The sequence below is a fragment of the Crocodylus siamensis genome, chromosome 8 (genome assembly GCF_052110815.1).
Source record: "Crocodylus siamensis isolate JL-2025a chromosome 8, ASM5211081v1, whole genome shotgun sequence".
NCBI lineage: Eukaryota > Metazoa > Chordata > Crocodylia > Crocodylidae > Crocodylus > Crocodylus siamensis.
In genome coordinates, this window is record NC_143402.1 from 204,886 (window position 1) to 221,792 (window position 16,907).

The 16,907-nt window shown below is 48.5% G+C and overlaps 1 protein-coding gene across 2 annotated transcripts in view; it reads right to left on the reverse strand.

The window, feature by feature from the left end:
- The window catches only part of NONO (non-POU domain containing octamer binding), a 21,997-nt gene extending 5,236 nt beyond the window's left edge, over window positions 1–16,761 (reverse strand). The window contains exons 1-8 of one of the 2 annotated variants that reach the window (XM_090061632.1): window positions 16,635–16,761; window positions 15,845–15,968; window positions 13,127–13,320; window positions 9,518–9,819; window positions 6,627–6,722; window positions 4,963–5,159; window positions 4,524–4,608; window positions 3,683–3,785 (exon numbers count right to left, since the gene is read on the reverse strand). In XM_090061632.1, the coding sequence (XP_089917758.1) occupies window positions 3,683–3,785; window positions 4,524–4,608; window positions 4,963–5,159; window positions 6,627–6,722; window positions 9,518–9,819; window positions 13,127–13,320; window positions 15,845–15,959 (1,092 nt within the window). In that variant the 5' untranslated portion in view covers window positions 15,960–15,968; window positions 16,635–16,761. Of the gene's footprint in view, window positions 1–3,682; window positions 3,786–4,523; window positions 4,609–4,962; window positions 5,160–6,626; window positions 6,723–9,517; window positions 9,820–13,126; window positions 13,321–15,844; window positions 15,969–16,578; window positions 16,599–16,634 lie in introns of those variants that run through there. The other variant, XM_090061633.1, reaches the window with a different exon arrangement.
- Window positions 16,762–16,907: the final 146 nt, after the last annotated feature.

Below are 16,907 nucleotides of genomic sequence, written 5' to 3' on the forward strand. Positions count from 1 at the left end.
TGACACAACTGTTGTGTCCCCTACAGAGAGATTATAGCTAGCAAGACACTCCTTTTTTATTAATGCTGTCGAGCAGGAGGACACCACTGTACAGGCAACCTCCGCTTAACAGTTTCGGTTAGCACTATTTCGCTATAGTGCTCATTTAAAATTCATGCCCAATTCCGCTGAGTGCTCAGCCAGTTTCACAGCACTCAGTGGAATCAGCGAGTTTCAGCAGGCAGGTGGGGAGAAGCAGTGGCGGTGGCAGCAAGTGGGGTGAGTGGCAGCAAGTGGGAGGGGTGGGAGAGCAGGAGCGTGGGGCCAGAGTGGCCGAGGAGGTGAGAAGAGGCAGCAGCAGTGAGAAGCAGCGAGTGGGGGCTGGCCATGAGTGCAGGGGCCACACCGGTGCCTGGGCTGGCAGGGTCCCAGGGTGGGACAGGAGCATGGGCCTGGACTGGCACATGAGGCTGGAGCAGCCAGCGGGCAGGTAGGGGAGTAGGGAGAGGCAGCGATGAGAAATGGTGGTACCCAATTATCTCTATTTATAATCATTCCTATGGGGAAATGAGTTTCACTTAGCACAGGTCCACCCTCTAAAGCACAGTGGCAGAAAGAGATCTTGGTAGTCATTATCAATTCTAAAATGAACATGGGCCGCCAATGTGAGGACACAGTCAGCAAAGCCAACCGCACCTTGTCGTGCATCCACAGATGCATCATGAGCGGGTCCAAGGAGGTGATCCACCCCCCTCTGTGTGACACTGCTCAGGCCGAGTACTGCGTCCAGTTCTGGGCACTGCACTTCAGGAGCGATGTGGCCAGCATTGAGAGGGTCCAGAGGAGGCCACTCGCATGATCAGGTGGTAGCAGGGCAGGCCCTACAAGGAGAGGCTATGAGACCTGAACCTGTTCAGCCTTCACAAGAGAAGGCTGAGGGGATCTAGTGGCCATCTATAAACTTACCGGGGGGACCAGAGGGGAATGGGTGAGACCCTGTTCCCCCGAGCACCTCCCGGAGTAACAAGGAACAATGGGTCACAAATTGGCAGAGGGCAGATTCAGATTAGACATTAAGAGGCGCTACTTCACTGTTAGGGTGGCTAGGATCTGGAACCAGCTTCTAAGGGAAGTGGTGCTGGCTCCTACCTTAGGGGCCTTTAAAAGGAGGTTTGATAATTACCTAGCTGGGGTCATATTACCGTAAACTTACCAGGGGTCATATAAGTCCAGTATTCATTCCTGCCCAGGGCAGGGGATCAGACTTGATGATCTGCTCAGGTCCCTTCCAACCTGGTATCTGCGAATCTATGAATCACTTAATGCTCATTTTTTCCAGAACCAATTAAGAGTGCTAAGCGTTGGTTGCCTGTATTTGTAAAAGCAGGAGCTACTCTGCTACAAATCCAACAGTGCCTCCTTTGTCTACTGGCAGTCCCAACTCCCAAAAAGGAGCTTAAAAAGTAAGTTTAATTCTATTTCCTCTGTACATCTGGGACCAATAAAAAATCTGAACTGATGTTGTTCATTCATATACACACACGTACATCTATACATACACACACGCACGCGCACGTCGATACATATATACACACACGTGCACCCCCCACACATGCCCTCTATACACATACACACACCCCCCATACATATCCACACACACCCCCTATACATATCCACACACAATATACCCCTCTATACACATACACACACCTATACACGTAGGCACACACCCCATACACATACCTATACACACCCCCATACATATATATAAATGTGTGTGTGTGTGTATATATATAGATGTATGTGTATATGTAGGTATGAGGGGGGTGTATACACACATACACACACCTATACATTAGTGGTGTTTCATTTTAATCATGGAAAAATGTGGATTTGGGGTTACTTTTTTAAATCTGAAAATTGGGATTTTTTTTTTTTAAATCAGAGAAAACCAGAATCCCTGCTGATCAGGTCCAGTGAACACATTTACACCTAGCCTATAAAGCTTCCGTAGAGACATACCATATTTACTCAAATATGACATGACCCTGCATATAAGACAACTCCCCAGTAATAAGATGCTATAGATAGAACATTTATAAATTTGTTATAATATTCTAGGTATAGAATCTCATTATCAGTTTGCCTTGAATTGGTCCTCCAGGTGCCACCCCAACTTTTTCCTCCTGCAGCTGCTTCCCCTCCTCTTACAGACCCGTCTGGGGTGGCACAGGTGTTAAGGCATGCAATTGACAGGTCAGAGGTCGCAAATTCAAGGCTAGAGCAGAAGCACCCACAGTGCAGCCCTGCCAGATTTCAACAAATCTATGAATTCTGCAAAATACCTTCTCACACAAAGACAAGAAAAAGGAAGGAGTGCCATACCCTGCTCTACCTAAGCATGCGGAAGTGGGGTAAAATCTGAAAATGCTGACTTTTAAAAAAATAAATGGGCCTGTAGTCATTTGCATAAATATACCAACAGACTTAGTTTATCCAGAATAAAGCATTTCATCTTTTCTGGAACCGCTACAAGTTTTAACACAGGTACTCCATAAACACACTTTTGTACCTATTTAAATATAGTACAAGCTATGCATGATATTGGTCCAAAGTAACAGTGACTCGATACCAAGATTATTAAAATCAATGTAACCTTCTAATGTGGGAAAGACTGTCACCTTTATACCACTATAAGTGTGTTCACACTGGGGGGGGGCTGCACAAATTTATCTATTACCAATTACCAAAAATATGGGTAAAACTGAAAAGCACCCAGAACGTGGCCTCTCTCAAGGAGCTTATAGTGGATGAAACTAAATGGGACAAAAGGGACAGAAACATCATATGAATTTGGATACCAAGCAGGCCACAAACACTTCAAGTAGAATGGACAAAGTCTACCAGCCTAATCTTTGACAATCCTTCTATATGATACAATGGGAAAGGAGATACCAAACCCTTCTATGGCATGGCAATGATTTCAATTCCTCGCTCCCATTGTTATCAGAAATAAGAGACTAAAATCAAGTGGTTTCTGGAATGCAACTGTGATACCTGATATACAAAATGCCAGGACAGGAACTGAGTCACTGATTCCCAGTAGTTTTTTTGCAGCCCTGTTGATTCATGAAATATCCAGCCTTATCACTGAATTATCACTTCTTTTTTAAAGTCAGTTATCACAAATGTTTCCTACTCTAAGAACTGGGAAAAGCTGAGGTATCAAATACTAGCAGGTGATAACTTGACCAACATTTATTCTCAATGACAATCACATTGCCAGGCCTGCAAAGTCCCTCAAGTCAGTAATGTTCAAACTGACAGGACAACGCACCTGCCTTCAAGATAGTGCTATCATAGCCAGGTATGCAAATCATAATAAGGAACTGCATGTCAACTGTTGCTCAGAGAATAGGACTAGTTAGCATGTGCTCTTCTGCAGAGCAAAGTGACACACTGTGGGTTCTACCTGGACAGTGGGAAGAAAGCATATTTCCTGGCAGTTGGTGAATTTCTGTATGTTTAATTCTATACTAAAATGAAGTTAAGGCTGCAAGCGCTCAGTAATCTGAAGCAGAACAGATTAGTAACTGTCGCACAGTCAATATACTGAACACTTGACAGAAGCTCCTGCACTGCATCTGGGCAGCATCTCACTAGCAGCACCAAGACAGGAAGTGAAGGCAGGAAGAACTCATACCGCATCAGGAAAATTCCCTTTAAAGCCCTCCTGCTGACGCCTCATCATCTCCTCCTGCTGCCTCCTCATTTCCTCCTCACGGCGCCTGCGTTCTTCCTCCTGCCTGCAAGGAGAGCATTCCAGAGACTCAGCACAGCCTAAGCCAAATTCTCTGCATCAGTGTGAAGCGCTAGAGTATGCAGCTGCCTGACAGTATATATAAGGACACTGTCCTGCCCAGCCAGTGCAAGGTTAGGCTTCTCAATATAAAAAACAGTAACTTCTGTGAGCACTGAGCAATTTCCAATCTATTCCAATTCTAATGAGTTTATTAGAAAAGGGCCCATTTATATTAGGCCCAAGTATCTAGCAGCTCCTACAGAACGACTATCTACATGGAACTGGGAAACACTAGCCAGGTGGTTCTCAAGCCACGTTCCACAGAGCAATGGCTCCTAGCATTTCACAAAATGTCCAAGAATCAAACAACACAGCAGAAATGGAACGGGAGACCTGTGTGAAAGCTTCCAAAAGCGATCTGGAGATTAGGAAGGCAAAAGCTAAGACAGAGATATTCCCACCAACAACTCCGGAGCTCAGGATCACTGGCTTTTGCATTTGCCCCGGAAGTCAAGCAGCCAAATCAAGGTCTATCAGGGAAAGAATAAATACTAGTCACTGACTCTCAGGGTCATTGGTATAGACCCCAAAATCCTCCACCCTAAAAACACTTGCACTTGGACAAAGATGACCAAAATGATGGCCACTACAAGTCCTGCCCAACTGGTGCACCCAACAGTTCTGAGCAAGAGTGGCCGAACCCCTCCAGGGTGGGCTTGCTGAATTCAGTGCTGCCCCTTACCTGAGTTCCAGCTGTTTACGTTTCTGCACTTCCTGGTTATGCAGTTCCTCCATTCTCCTCAGTTCTTCCTGACGTCTCATTAAATCTGGAAAAGGTGACAGCAAAAGTCAAAATCCCCACCCTGGTCAACTGCTGTTCCTTCTGTCTGCAGACGAGAGATGCAGCAATGTTATGTCCCACTTCCATGCCTGAATCTCATTTTATGACTTGGTTTCTACTTGGCACTGTATGCCACCTTAAAGAGGTGATAGAAGAGAAGCTAGTTCTTCAGTGCTGTAACTCCATTGACTTCATCAATGACCGTCTGACAAGTTGGTCAGTCAGTCACGTTGTGGCCTAACTAGTGTCAAACGGACATTCCTGGCTCTCAGAGAAGATCCTACCAAGAGCCTTGTGTCAGCATTTTATTGCTCTCTGACTGCCGGGTCTTGGCTCTCACCTTGCCGCATAAGCATAACTTGGTGCTCGTGGCGAGCTGCTTCCATCTCCATCTCTAGCTTCTCTCGTGCTTCCTTGATGTTACGGTCTACTTGTTCTTGCTGCTGCTTCTCCATCTCTATCAAAGCCTTCCAACGCATGGCATACTCATACTCAAAGGTGCCAGGCTGTGCAAACCGAGGAGGCTGCTCACGCTCCCTGGTAGAGAGGAGAAGTTATTGGATGTCTGAGCAGAGACTGTACCAGTGCAGGATTTACAGGGTGTGAATGAATGAAACAGCATAGTTAGCATTTAGAAAGGACAGCTCGATAACACTTCAGATCTCTTATCTAGAGACCTGCCGTCCTGTCAGCATGGACAAGGAAGAGAATCCCCACTAAACTGAATTAAAAGGTGCTTTTTCTGTCTGAAGTACCATCATGTCAAATCTCCAGAGAACATCACTATGGTTCCTCAAAAGGGAGAAATCGAGGGAAGATCAGTCACTCCTGCCCCTTTACCAATGCAAGTACTCTCTTCTGAAGGTGTAAACTACTTGCAGAAACCTGCTGCCTGGACCCAGGTAGTGCTTTCTACAGGCATGCAATAGTTAGCGAGAATAGCAAAAGGGAGAATAGAAGAGGAACATTCTATAATTTTCTATGATTCGATGTTCCTGTTTTACATCTGATCCATTGTAGAAGTATGCCAAACATACTCCCTTTTCACTCGACCCATGATGACAAGCCTTGTCCTTATTCTACACAGCTCCTAAAACTCAAAGACCTGATTTTGCAGGCATTGGCTTCCCTGCTTCTACAAGTCTCGACTCAGTGAAGCGTTCACAAAACAAAGCAGAGTCAATCAGTTTAATCACATCCTGCCTCTGTTCCTGTGATGGCCACTTGAAGTTACAGAAACTTCAGGGCAGGTTTGTCTGAATAGGGCCTTTACTACTTAGTGCCATAAAACTTACTTCTTACAGCCTTGCTAGAAAGAAAGGTTGGGCCCCAACTTGGGACTCTGAGCATCAAGGTCCAACGCCCTGCTTCCTTTACACCAGTGGTAGGCCAGGTGAGTGGTGTGGGCCAGTCCACAAGCCAGATCCAGCCTTGCACTGCACTGATCACCCAACCTAGTAAACAGAGCCATGCTATCCAATCTTCAGGCTCACCACAGATCCACAAATTTGGCAGCAGGGGAGCACCAATTAACACTGCCACTGCTCCATCACCAAATTTTCAGGCTCATGGTAAGCCTGGCAGGCCAGATGACATGGCTCCGCAGGCAAAAGCTGACCCATGAGCCGGGTGTTGAGCTCGTACTCTAGATTCCCTTCGTGACCCTGAGCAAGTCAAAGTCTGTGCCTCAGCCCTCATCCATGTAATGAGATAGGACATTCATTTAGCTCACATCTGAGTTGTTCAGATAACCAGCTACTGTGGCCAGATAAGTCCATAAAGAGACACTGATAATCATGCATGGCAATAGCCTAAAAGTATTGCCTTCCCCAGCAAAGGACAAATATGGTATTCTGCTTCCTGGGATGAAATCATATCTACAAAAGCAGCATGGTGAGGCTTTTCCTACCCTATGATCACCCACCCATTCTATGATTAACGCAGCAATTACTAGCCTATAGTTCACAGCTAACACCGGGCTCCCTCCCTCAGGCAGGCACATACTTGTGATACTGCTGGTTTTTGATGACCAATTTCTCTGGCAGTCCCTCCTCATCATCATACTGGTCCATGGGCTCCACAGTGACAGGCCGAGGAAACCTGAAAGGAGAGAGACCATGCATTTTCAGTACTACACGGACACTGGCTTGTACTGCAGACCAGCTTCCACTTGCCCTCTGACCCTAATATTTAGAACGATACATTCTCTACTCATATTCAGAGTGGCCAGACCAAAGAATAGCACTGAACGTCATGACAGAGAGAAAATACAAGTGGAAGCCAACTTCTCACCTGCTCCAAGTCATACATTGCAAGGGTCTGGGTTTAAATTATTGCCACCCTGACATGGTTTCCTCAGTGCCTTCCTTTAAAGTATGCATTTGTGAAACCTAGATCAGCTAACGGTAGGGCAGAGCTACACTGGATCCAGGCTGCCGCTGAAAAAAAAGGCACTGCCTACTTGCGCTTACTCCAATTTCCTTCTTACCCAAAAACATGCCAATGGGAATGCCTCAGTGCTGGAAATGGAGTAAACAGACCAGAGTCAGTGTACCTATATCCTTAGATACCAAAAAAGCAGGACATAAATAAAGAGAAGATTCTGAAACACCTACTCAATGCTGCCCCCTCCCAACCTCCCCACCACTACCCCTCAAAACAGCTGCCTGGATGAAGTGTGCCAAGTTGACTACTGGTCATTCCCAGACATTCACCGGGGGGGGGGGGGGGGGGGAGAGGCACACGAGACAACACACACGCAGTTTCATAGTTGGTAGGGTCAGAAGGGACCTGAGCAGATCATCACGTCCGACCCTCTGCCATGAGCAGGAAAGAGTACTGGGGTCAAATGACCCCAGCAAGGTGATTATCTAGCCTCTTTTGGAAGACCCCCAGGGCAGGAGCAAGCACCACTTCCCTTGGAAGTTGGTTCCAGATCCTACCCACCCTGACTGTGAAGTAGTGCCTCCTGATGTCTAGCCTGAACCTACTCTCAATTAACTTGTGGCCATTATTCCTAGTTACTGCTGGTAGTGCTTGGGGGAACAGGGACTCTCCCATCCCCCACTGGTAAGTTTATACAGCCACCAGATCCCCTCTCAGCCTTCTCTTGTGGAGGCTGAACAAGTTCAGGTCCCGTCACCTCTCCTCATATGACCTGCCCTGACCATGCGGGTGGCCCTCCTCTAGACCCTCTCCCTGTTGTCCACATCCCTCCTGAAGTGCGGTGCCCAGAACTGGACACAGTACTCCAACTGCAGCCTGACCAGTATCACAGAGGGGAACGATCACCTCCTTGGACTTGCTCGTGATGCATCTGTGGATGCATGACAAGGTGCGGTTGGCCTTCCTGACCGCTTCCCCACGTTGGCGGTCCATGTTCATCTTTGAGTCACTAATGACGCCAAGATCTTTTTCTGACTCTGTGATGACGAAAAGGGAGTTCCCCAGCCTATAGGTATGCTGCTGATTCTTTCTCCCTAGGTGCAGTACCCTGCACTTGAGAATAGGAAGGGATTCAGTATTGACATCCACCCACCCCTGTAACCTGTCCAGATCTAGCTGTAGCCTGTCCTTCCCTTCTAGCGTGCCCACCTCTCCCCAAATGAACAAAGCTAGCTGCTTTCTGAAACTGAAGGCACCCAAGTCATCTACTAGTTGAATTTACGATGCCATCTCCAACTCCTCCAGAAAAGGGTAAGACAGTGGTAGCGACAAAAATAAAGCTAGCACTTAAGAGATTAAGCACAACTCACCCTATGCTTTTACTGTCTTGCTACCTCACGTGCACAATATACTGATTGTTCACCCCGAAAAAGGGCAAAAAAGTTTTCTCTTTAAGTCTCCCCAAAGCATGACACCTTTAGTGTCACTAGCAGGGATCCGGGTTTTCCATTCACCATGAAAAAACATGGCAAAATGCAGATTTTCACATTTTAAGGAGAAAAATGCAGAAAACAGTGGGTTTCCCCCCGTACATTGGCAGTTTCAGCCTGCAAGGGGCCAGGGGGAGCAGGAGGAAGGCAGTCAGAAAGAGGGTTCCATGTGCATGTGCATACATGCATGTGGCAGCCAAGTAGCCTGCAGAGCAGCTCCCTGAAGGTAAGCTGGGAGTAGGGGATGGGATTGAGGCCCCCATAATGAGGGAGGGAGGGGAGTTGGGCAGGGCTGTGGGTGCTGCCCAGACAGGGGGGTGCATCAGGCCTGGGCAGGGAGCATCAGAATTGTGGGCAGGGCAGGACCCTGGATCTGCAGTGCCCTGCCCCCCGCAGCAGTGCCCAAGCCGCAGCTGCTGCCTGCAGGTCTCCCCAGTGGGTGGTACGGCCAGAGCAGAGCTGTGGCAGGGGTTCATTAGTGACAGGCCTCAGTTGCTGTCGAACCAATGGAAAAAAGGGCCCTCCTGAGTTAGACCCTCCCAAAAATGCTCTGCTACCACCCTAAGACTTGCCAAGGCACAGGAAGTGGGTACAAGATTCCACTGCAGAAGTATTTACTGCAAGTAAAAGCTGTTTCTACACTCGCCCGTGAGGGAATCCAGACGGAACAGCCAACATACTTAAGTCTTATTCATTGCCTAACTTTGTTAAAGGCAGGAAGGACAGCCCCTAAAATAAGCTTCTGCCCCTTTAGGCCTGTTTTGGGAGGCTTTGCCAATATGAACATATATACAACAGCAGCTCGCAAATTAGCACATCGACCCCACAGGTGGTTTCCAGACATGCTTCTTGTGCACAGTTTTTGGAGGGTTTAAAATATGGTCCAGGCATGGCATATAGAATCACTAGGATTCTTCATGGTAAGGTATATAGCACTCACCACTCCATATCACACCTATTCCAGCACCTTCTCTCACGCTATGAACACACCAGAGACACACTTTTTGCCTCCAGACTTACGTAGTTAGCAAGAAAGACCCTTCGCTACATCTATCCAGGGCTTTTCTGGCAGCTGGCTTCCCTGAGAACTCCACAATGCCTTTCCCAGAAGATCTTCCTCTGTCATCCACAATTACCACAGCCCTCTCCACCTGGCCAAATATCGAGAAGGCCTCCTCAAGGAGCTCATTTGACACAAACTGAGGCAGGTTTCTGACGGTCAGTGATGCACTGTGGCAGGCAAAACGCACTCTTAGCTGTTTCCCACGCAGAGGCATGTTGTCAAGTTCCACTTTTGCAATCTCTGCCAGAGTGCGAGTTTCCTGAAGATAAGAAAGTGGCCATTAAAACTTGATGCAGCATGGAGACACAAAGAAAGGCACAGAAACAGAGGAGAGGGCCTGAAGACCAGCCTTCCTCCCGGACAAACCCTACTTTATAGTGCCATGAAGGATGCCCTAGTAACATGAAACAAACAAACAAAACAAAAGTTCTCTGACCGTTTTCCAAGGTGTCAGAGTTGCACTCATTCAGTGGACATGTACGGAGCTTGGAGGGAGAAAAGAAGGCAGGTATCAACGCGCAATACTTAAAGGAAGGTTACAAGAACTAAAGTTAGTGCACAAGACTGTTAGGATTAACAGAGGGAAGCAAAATCAGAGCTGCACTTCCCCATGTTTTTCTCAGTAGCCTAGTTTAATGACTGACATAGGAAATGCTCAATACATGAGATTACAAAGGCAGGTACCTTTCAAAATGAGAAAATATTATCTGAATCTAGCTTTATTTAAACTAGTGTTAAATAGTTTCATAGTTTCTAGGGTCGGAAGGGACCTAAGCAGATCTAGTCCGACCCCCTGCCATGGCAGGAAAGAATACTGGGGTCAAACGACCCCAGCAAGATGTGCATCTAACCTCCTCTTAAACACCCCCAGGGTAGGAGCCAACACCACTTCTCTTGGAAGTTGGTTCCAGACCCTAGCCGCCCTGACCGTGAAGTCACGCCTCCTGATATCTAACCTAAACCTACCCTCTGCCAGCTTGTGACTGTTATTCCTGGTCACTCCTGGTCATGCTCGGGGGAACAGGGACTCTCCCAATGCCTGCTGATCCCCCCTGACTAATTTATAACAGGCCACAAGATCCCCCCTCAGCCTTCTCTTGTGGAGGCTGAACAGGTTCAGGTCCTGTAGCCTCTCTTCATAGGGCCTGCCCTGTTGTCCCCTGATCATACGAGTGGCCTCCTCTGGACCCTCTCCATGCTGTCCACATCCCTCTTGAAGTGCAGCGCCCAGAACTGGACGCAGGACTCCAGCTGCGGCCTGACCAGCGCCGCATAGAGGGGGAGGATCACCTCTTTGGACCTGCTCGAGATGCATCTGTGGATGCAGGACAAGGTGCGGTTGGCCTTCCTAACTGCCTCTCCACGCTGCCGGCCCATGTTATCTTGGAGTCAGTGATGACCCCCAGATCCTTTACCCCCTCGTCCAAATCACTGATGAAGATGTTAAACAGCGCGGGCCCGAGGACTGAGCCCTGCTGGACCCCACTGCCCACGTCCTTCCAGGTTGAGAAGGACCCATCCACTACCACCCTCTGGGTGCGGCGCTCCAGCCAGCTGGCAACCCATTTGACTGTGTGGGTATCTACACCACAGCCCCCCAGTTTCTTAATGAGAACGGGATGAGAGACAGTGTCGAAAGCCTTCCAGAAGTCCAGGAAGACTATATCCACTGCTACCCCTGCGTCTAATGATCTGGTGATCTGATCGTAAAAGGCCACCAGGTTGGTCTGACAGGACCTGCCACTGATGAACCTATGTTAGTTGCCCCTAAGCATGCAGTCCCCTGCTGGCCCCTCCTGGATGTGTGCCAGCATAATTTTCTCAAACAGCTTGCCTAGGATCAAGGTAAGACTAACCGGCCTATAGTTTCCCGGGTCCTCCTTCCTGCCTTTTTTGAAGATGGGGACCACATTGGCCCTCTTCCAGTCCTCCGGTACCTCACCGGAGCACCACAAGTGCTCATAAAGTTGTGCCAGGGGACTTTACAATGCCACCTTGTAAATTTGTTCTCCAGCTTCTCACCAACCTGCCCTTTCCATCTCAGTTGAAAGGAACCGGTCAAAACTGCTCCATTCTCCTTAACTGTTATAAATTTAAATCAACACTCTTACAAAAAACTCAAGTACACAGGCCCAGCTCCATACCTCCCTTTGCCAACTGGAATGTCATGACACTGCTGGGGTGGTCTTTCCCCACCTCCAACAGCAGAAGCCTTTAAAAAGATTTGATTTCTTCCTCAAGCAACCTCCCCCACAAAACCCCTTCCAACTCTGTGCATCTGAGATTCCTTTATTGATTTACAATTGCTGGACTAATATTATGCTGTAAAATTTAAAAAAATATTAAAAACATAAGAATCTTTGTTCTTAGGTGTCACACAAAGGTTAATTTCCCATGAACAAAAAAGGTGACAAGGTATCAGAGCAAGAAAGGACTCCGGACAAAGACAGGTCACACTGTATCATTTAACTGTATTTATTTATAAATACTGCTGCTATGGGCTTTACCACTCCCAAAGATGAGCACCTGTGAGACAGGTCATTACTATTCCCATATTACAGATGGGGAAACAGAGGCACACATGAAAATGCAAATTCCCAGGGTCAGACAAAGGGTTCTCAGAGACAGGAATAAGCCCCAGCCCAAGGGCTCAAACACAGACCTACCCTTTCTACCCATATGATTTGCACTGTGCAGCTAGTGAATGACTGATTGCCAGTTTTCTCCAAGACAGAGCTGGATCAAACAGGCTTAAGGCTGGCCTAGATTAGATTCAGTATACAACCTGGGAGTACACTATCCCTACTGTATTGCACAGGCTCCAAGAGCAAGAGTCTAGGGCCTACATTTTGAAAAATCATATACATTACCACCAAAACCCAGAAATGGACTCTTAGGCACTGTAGCAGGCAAGGTGAGTCATGTGAAAAATGTTGGGGGGGGGACCCCGCAGGAGGTATCTTTGACTGAGCCAACTGTATAGCTGGGAGAAGTGGTCAATCAACCTTTGGCACTAAGTCCCCTCCTTCCTCAGAGTGTGAACACCTGAGTCTAACAGGTCCCAGCCTCACTCCTGCCCATGGAAAAGCGTAGGTCTCAGCAACTATTTCACTTAGTGCTATGGAAACATGCCATAACCCAGGGACTCTTAAAGCCATAGAAGCACTCTCCCTATTCTTCTGAAAGGCTGATGTCCCTGTCTTGCTCCTACAGATATCCTGGTATATTCAATTAATTTAAGGTCCACCTCCAAAAGCTAATTTGCACTTACTTTCTCTCCAGCTAGGACAGGACTGTAAAAGGACTTGCATAAGAAGTGGGTAATGGGATTATAAACAAACTTCACTTGGTGTAGTGAATCTGATGGCATTTGTACTTCCCCCTCAGAAATGTTCCACCTACACCACCTGCTCAAGTTGACCCCATATTACATTCCACCAAAATTAAAAACACCTGCTTAGTGAGAACAGGCTGGACTAACAAGATATCTAAGCTTCATCTGTACTTCCAACAAGCATCATTCCCTAGTACCAGAGGACATCCCTTAAGTAGCAGTAACCACTCACCAGCCTAATAAAGCCAAAGCCTTTGTCCTTGTGTATGAAGACTTCACCTGCCTTTCCATATTTCTCAAATAACTTCCTCATCTCCTCCTCTGTAATATCTGGGGGCAGGTTCCCCACAAACAGACGGCTCCTCTGGGTGAAGGTCTTTTCACCAGGTTTCCGAAAATTCTTCAGGTCAATTGTCAGACCTTCATCTGAGGGAAATAATGCCCAGTGGCGATAAGCCTTATTATATCACATTAAACACTGCATAAAGACACAGATAACATCTTCCATATACAGCCTGGAAAAGCAAGAGATGGGACCCAGGTTCCAGAACATGCTTCCACGCTGGCAAGGATACTGGAATGGTGAGAATGGCAAGAAAGCCACAGATGGGACCTCAGCAACAACTGCAAGTTTTTCAGTCTATACTTATACAACACTGAGCAGCTAGAATAGAATCAATGCACCAACAAATTAATAATACATGAATCAAAGCACAGTGAAGGAGGAAGCACGAAGGTTCCCAAATAGTAGTGAGAGAAACATGGGAAGTCATCCGACTTCAGAATTGGTCCAAGCCAGCCTCACAAAGATGTATTTAGAGATCAGCCATCAGGTACAGAAATATGCTAACAGAAGCTTGACGTTAGAGATCTCTTATGGCCACTATCCTGTACTTAGTGGATCAAACCAAAGGATGCCAAGATATAGGCCAGTCATTCTGAGATGATCTTACCATGAATATCAGAGTCCTACTTCTCCAGTCAAGCAAAGACTGGCCAGCCACCTTATTCCACACTCAAAGGGACATGATGCTGAGACCAGGGAAACAGCCTCCCACTAAAAGGGCAAAATGGGTAATAGGACTGTAAAGGAATTTTACTTGGTGTAGTGAAGCTGATGGCATTTGTACTTCTCCTTAGAAAAGGTTCCACCTACACCAACAGCACAGAGAGAATACAACCAATACAAAATAGGAGAGGTCTAGTCCAAAATGCAGTCAGGATCTAGACAATCAGGTGGCATGGCCCACAACAGATGACAGGTAAGGCAATGAAGGGAAATACAAGAAAAGCAGAACACAAGAAATTACTTGGCACTTAGACTTTTCCCAAAGCACAGTGTTAATATTAAATAGATTAATTTATGTAATCAGCCACCTCCCCAAGCAAATGGAGCTCTAATCCCTCCTGTCATGCTTCTGAATAAGACACCCCGTTCCTCCATAACTCCCCAACCCCGCAGGCCATTAAACCCCACTCCTTGAGGTCCAAATTATCATCACAATTTCACCAATCCAAAGCTGTCAACACCACTGGGTAAAGGTTAACTTAGCCCATAGGTTGAGAAGTGCTAGCCCCAAACACAGAACAGAACATTCCAAGGGGAAGGGCCACTGTCAGGAAAAAAAGCACCCCCCCAGGCAGGAAGACATCATTGATAGAAGACACCTGCTCCCCCTTACTTCCCCCCAAAGGACTGGGCAGAGAAATAAAGACAGAGGAAAGCAGTAAGGTATTCAAGAGATGCCTGATGGGGAAAAGAGCATCTAAGGGACATCCACACCTTAAGAATGAGTCCTGCCCCCACAGCTGTTCGTGCCAACAGGGAAGCTGGTCACTGGAAACACTGACAAGACTCACTGAGGGACTGTTTTCTATCGAAAAGAGAGGCTGAGGCTGTGTCCAGTTTTTGGCCTCTCACTTCTAGAAAGACGTGGGCAGATTGGAAAGGGTCCAGGGGAAAGAGAGAAAAAAAATAATTAGGGGCCTCAGAAGCAAGACTTAGGAGGAAAAGCTGAAAACACTAGTGTTATTTAGGTTGAAGAGATTTGAACGGTCTTCAAATAGTTAAAGCATACTTTATAGATGATGGAGGTGGGCTTTTCGCTGCAGCCACAGGGAAAAGGACTAGGAGTAATGGCCTCGAGCTGCAGCAGACGAAACATAGGTTGGAGACCAGGAAAAACTTCTTGACTGTGAAGGTAGTCAAGCATCAGAACAGGCTACTTGGAAAAGTTACAGAATCTTCACCCCTGGACACTTTCAAGACCTAGTTACACAGACACTTGGCTGGAACAGTTTAGTCTGACATGATCCTGCTCCAAGCAGGGGGCTGGACTAGATGACCACACAAAGTCCCTTCCATCCCTATTTTCCTATACCTTACAGACAGCATGTGGGAAGAGCAATAACCAGAGCAACTAACAATTTTACAAGTATTTTGTTTATATGAAAACAGCAGATTTATAATATTTTTCAAATCAGAGATGCTAACTCTGCAAGCTGGACAATTTTCCCGTGCTGGAGCTAGAAGGTCTGAACAGGACCTAAGGAGACGAAGATCTGCTGGGGGCAGGGTTATCCCAACGGCAAAGATCTAGTCTGCTCCCTGAAAACAAGCAGAACAGTGGAGAGGGGCTTGGGGCGTCCCTGGGACAGCAGTGTGACACAATTTACCCCACCTCCAAAGAAGTGAAAAGTTTGACTGTCTTTTTGGAAAAGAATAATGCAAGGGATTGCGTGAGCCCACCACAATTAGGATAATAACATTCCTAAATCCCAGTCCCACAAGTAAGGACGGGCAGCTGAGGACAATCCAAAGAAAACTCTGAAGTACCACGTCAAAGACCTATTTCACCAAGAAAATGTGACAGTCTGAGGTGAAATACCCGTCACAGACTTGAGGACATGTAAAGCCCCCAAAACAACACCGTCCAACCCCACAACTCACTCTGGCTGTTGGTCTGTTGCCCGTTGGCAGGAATCGGTGGTTGCTGATGTTGCTGATGCTGTTTTCTTGGAGTGTGGTTCTGTTTATCCATGTTAAAGCCTTTATTACCCTGCATTTTTCCAACCTGAAAACAAAAACATACCCAGTTAGGTACTGTATGGGTAAGCCACGCATCCCCGCTACGCATGGCGCTACGCATGCCATCCAGAGCCCAGCCTCAGATCTAAGGATCAGAAATAGCACCCCGGACAGAGCAAGCACAGGCACCCAGTCCACTGCTGGTTTTCAGCCCGGCCCCCACCAGCCACAAGTGTCCGCCCAGCACCGGCAATGCAGCCCCAGGACCACGGCAGCTCCACCGAGCGTCGCCACGAGCAGGAGGACGAGCCCAGGGTGAAGCGTGTTGCAGCCCGCCGGGCTCGGCGGCAGAGAAGCAGCACCCGGACGCTGCGCGCCAAGTCGCTCGGGCGGCGCCCGCAGAGCAGCCTCGCTCCGGCCCACATACACGCCCCGGCTGTACGGGCGGGGCAGGACGACGAGGACACGCGGCAGGGCGCGGGGGCGAGGGCCGGCGCCGCCAGCGAAGCGCTCGCGCAGGAGCTTCGGCCCCGGCGGGAGGCAGCGGTGCAGCGCGAGACCCGCGAGGCTGCCCTGGCCCGGCCTTGGCGGAACAACCCCGCAGGCCCCGGCCTCAACGAGCGGCTCCGCAGCGCCCGCCCCCCGCCCGGCCTCACCGAGCGGCCCCGCAGCGCCCGCGCCCGCCACCGGCCCCGGCCCGGCCGCCCCTCACCGAGCGGCCCCCGCCCGCAGCGGGTCGCGGCCTCCTCGCCTCGGAGCGGCCTACAGAAAGAAGCGCGCGCGCGCGGCCGGAAACCGCACAACCTAGCCGCGCGCCGCCGGCCCGCCCCCGCCGCGCGCCCATTGGCCGCGCTACTGCGCCCGCCCCGCGCTCAGTGGCTATCCGCCCTGCTCGTTAGAGGCTGTTCGGGGGTGAGGCGGGGCTGAGCCCGGGGCGGCACCTCCTGCCGAAGCCTATTGGCCGAACCGGCCTCGCGGCCCGCGA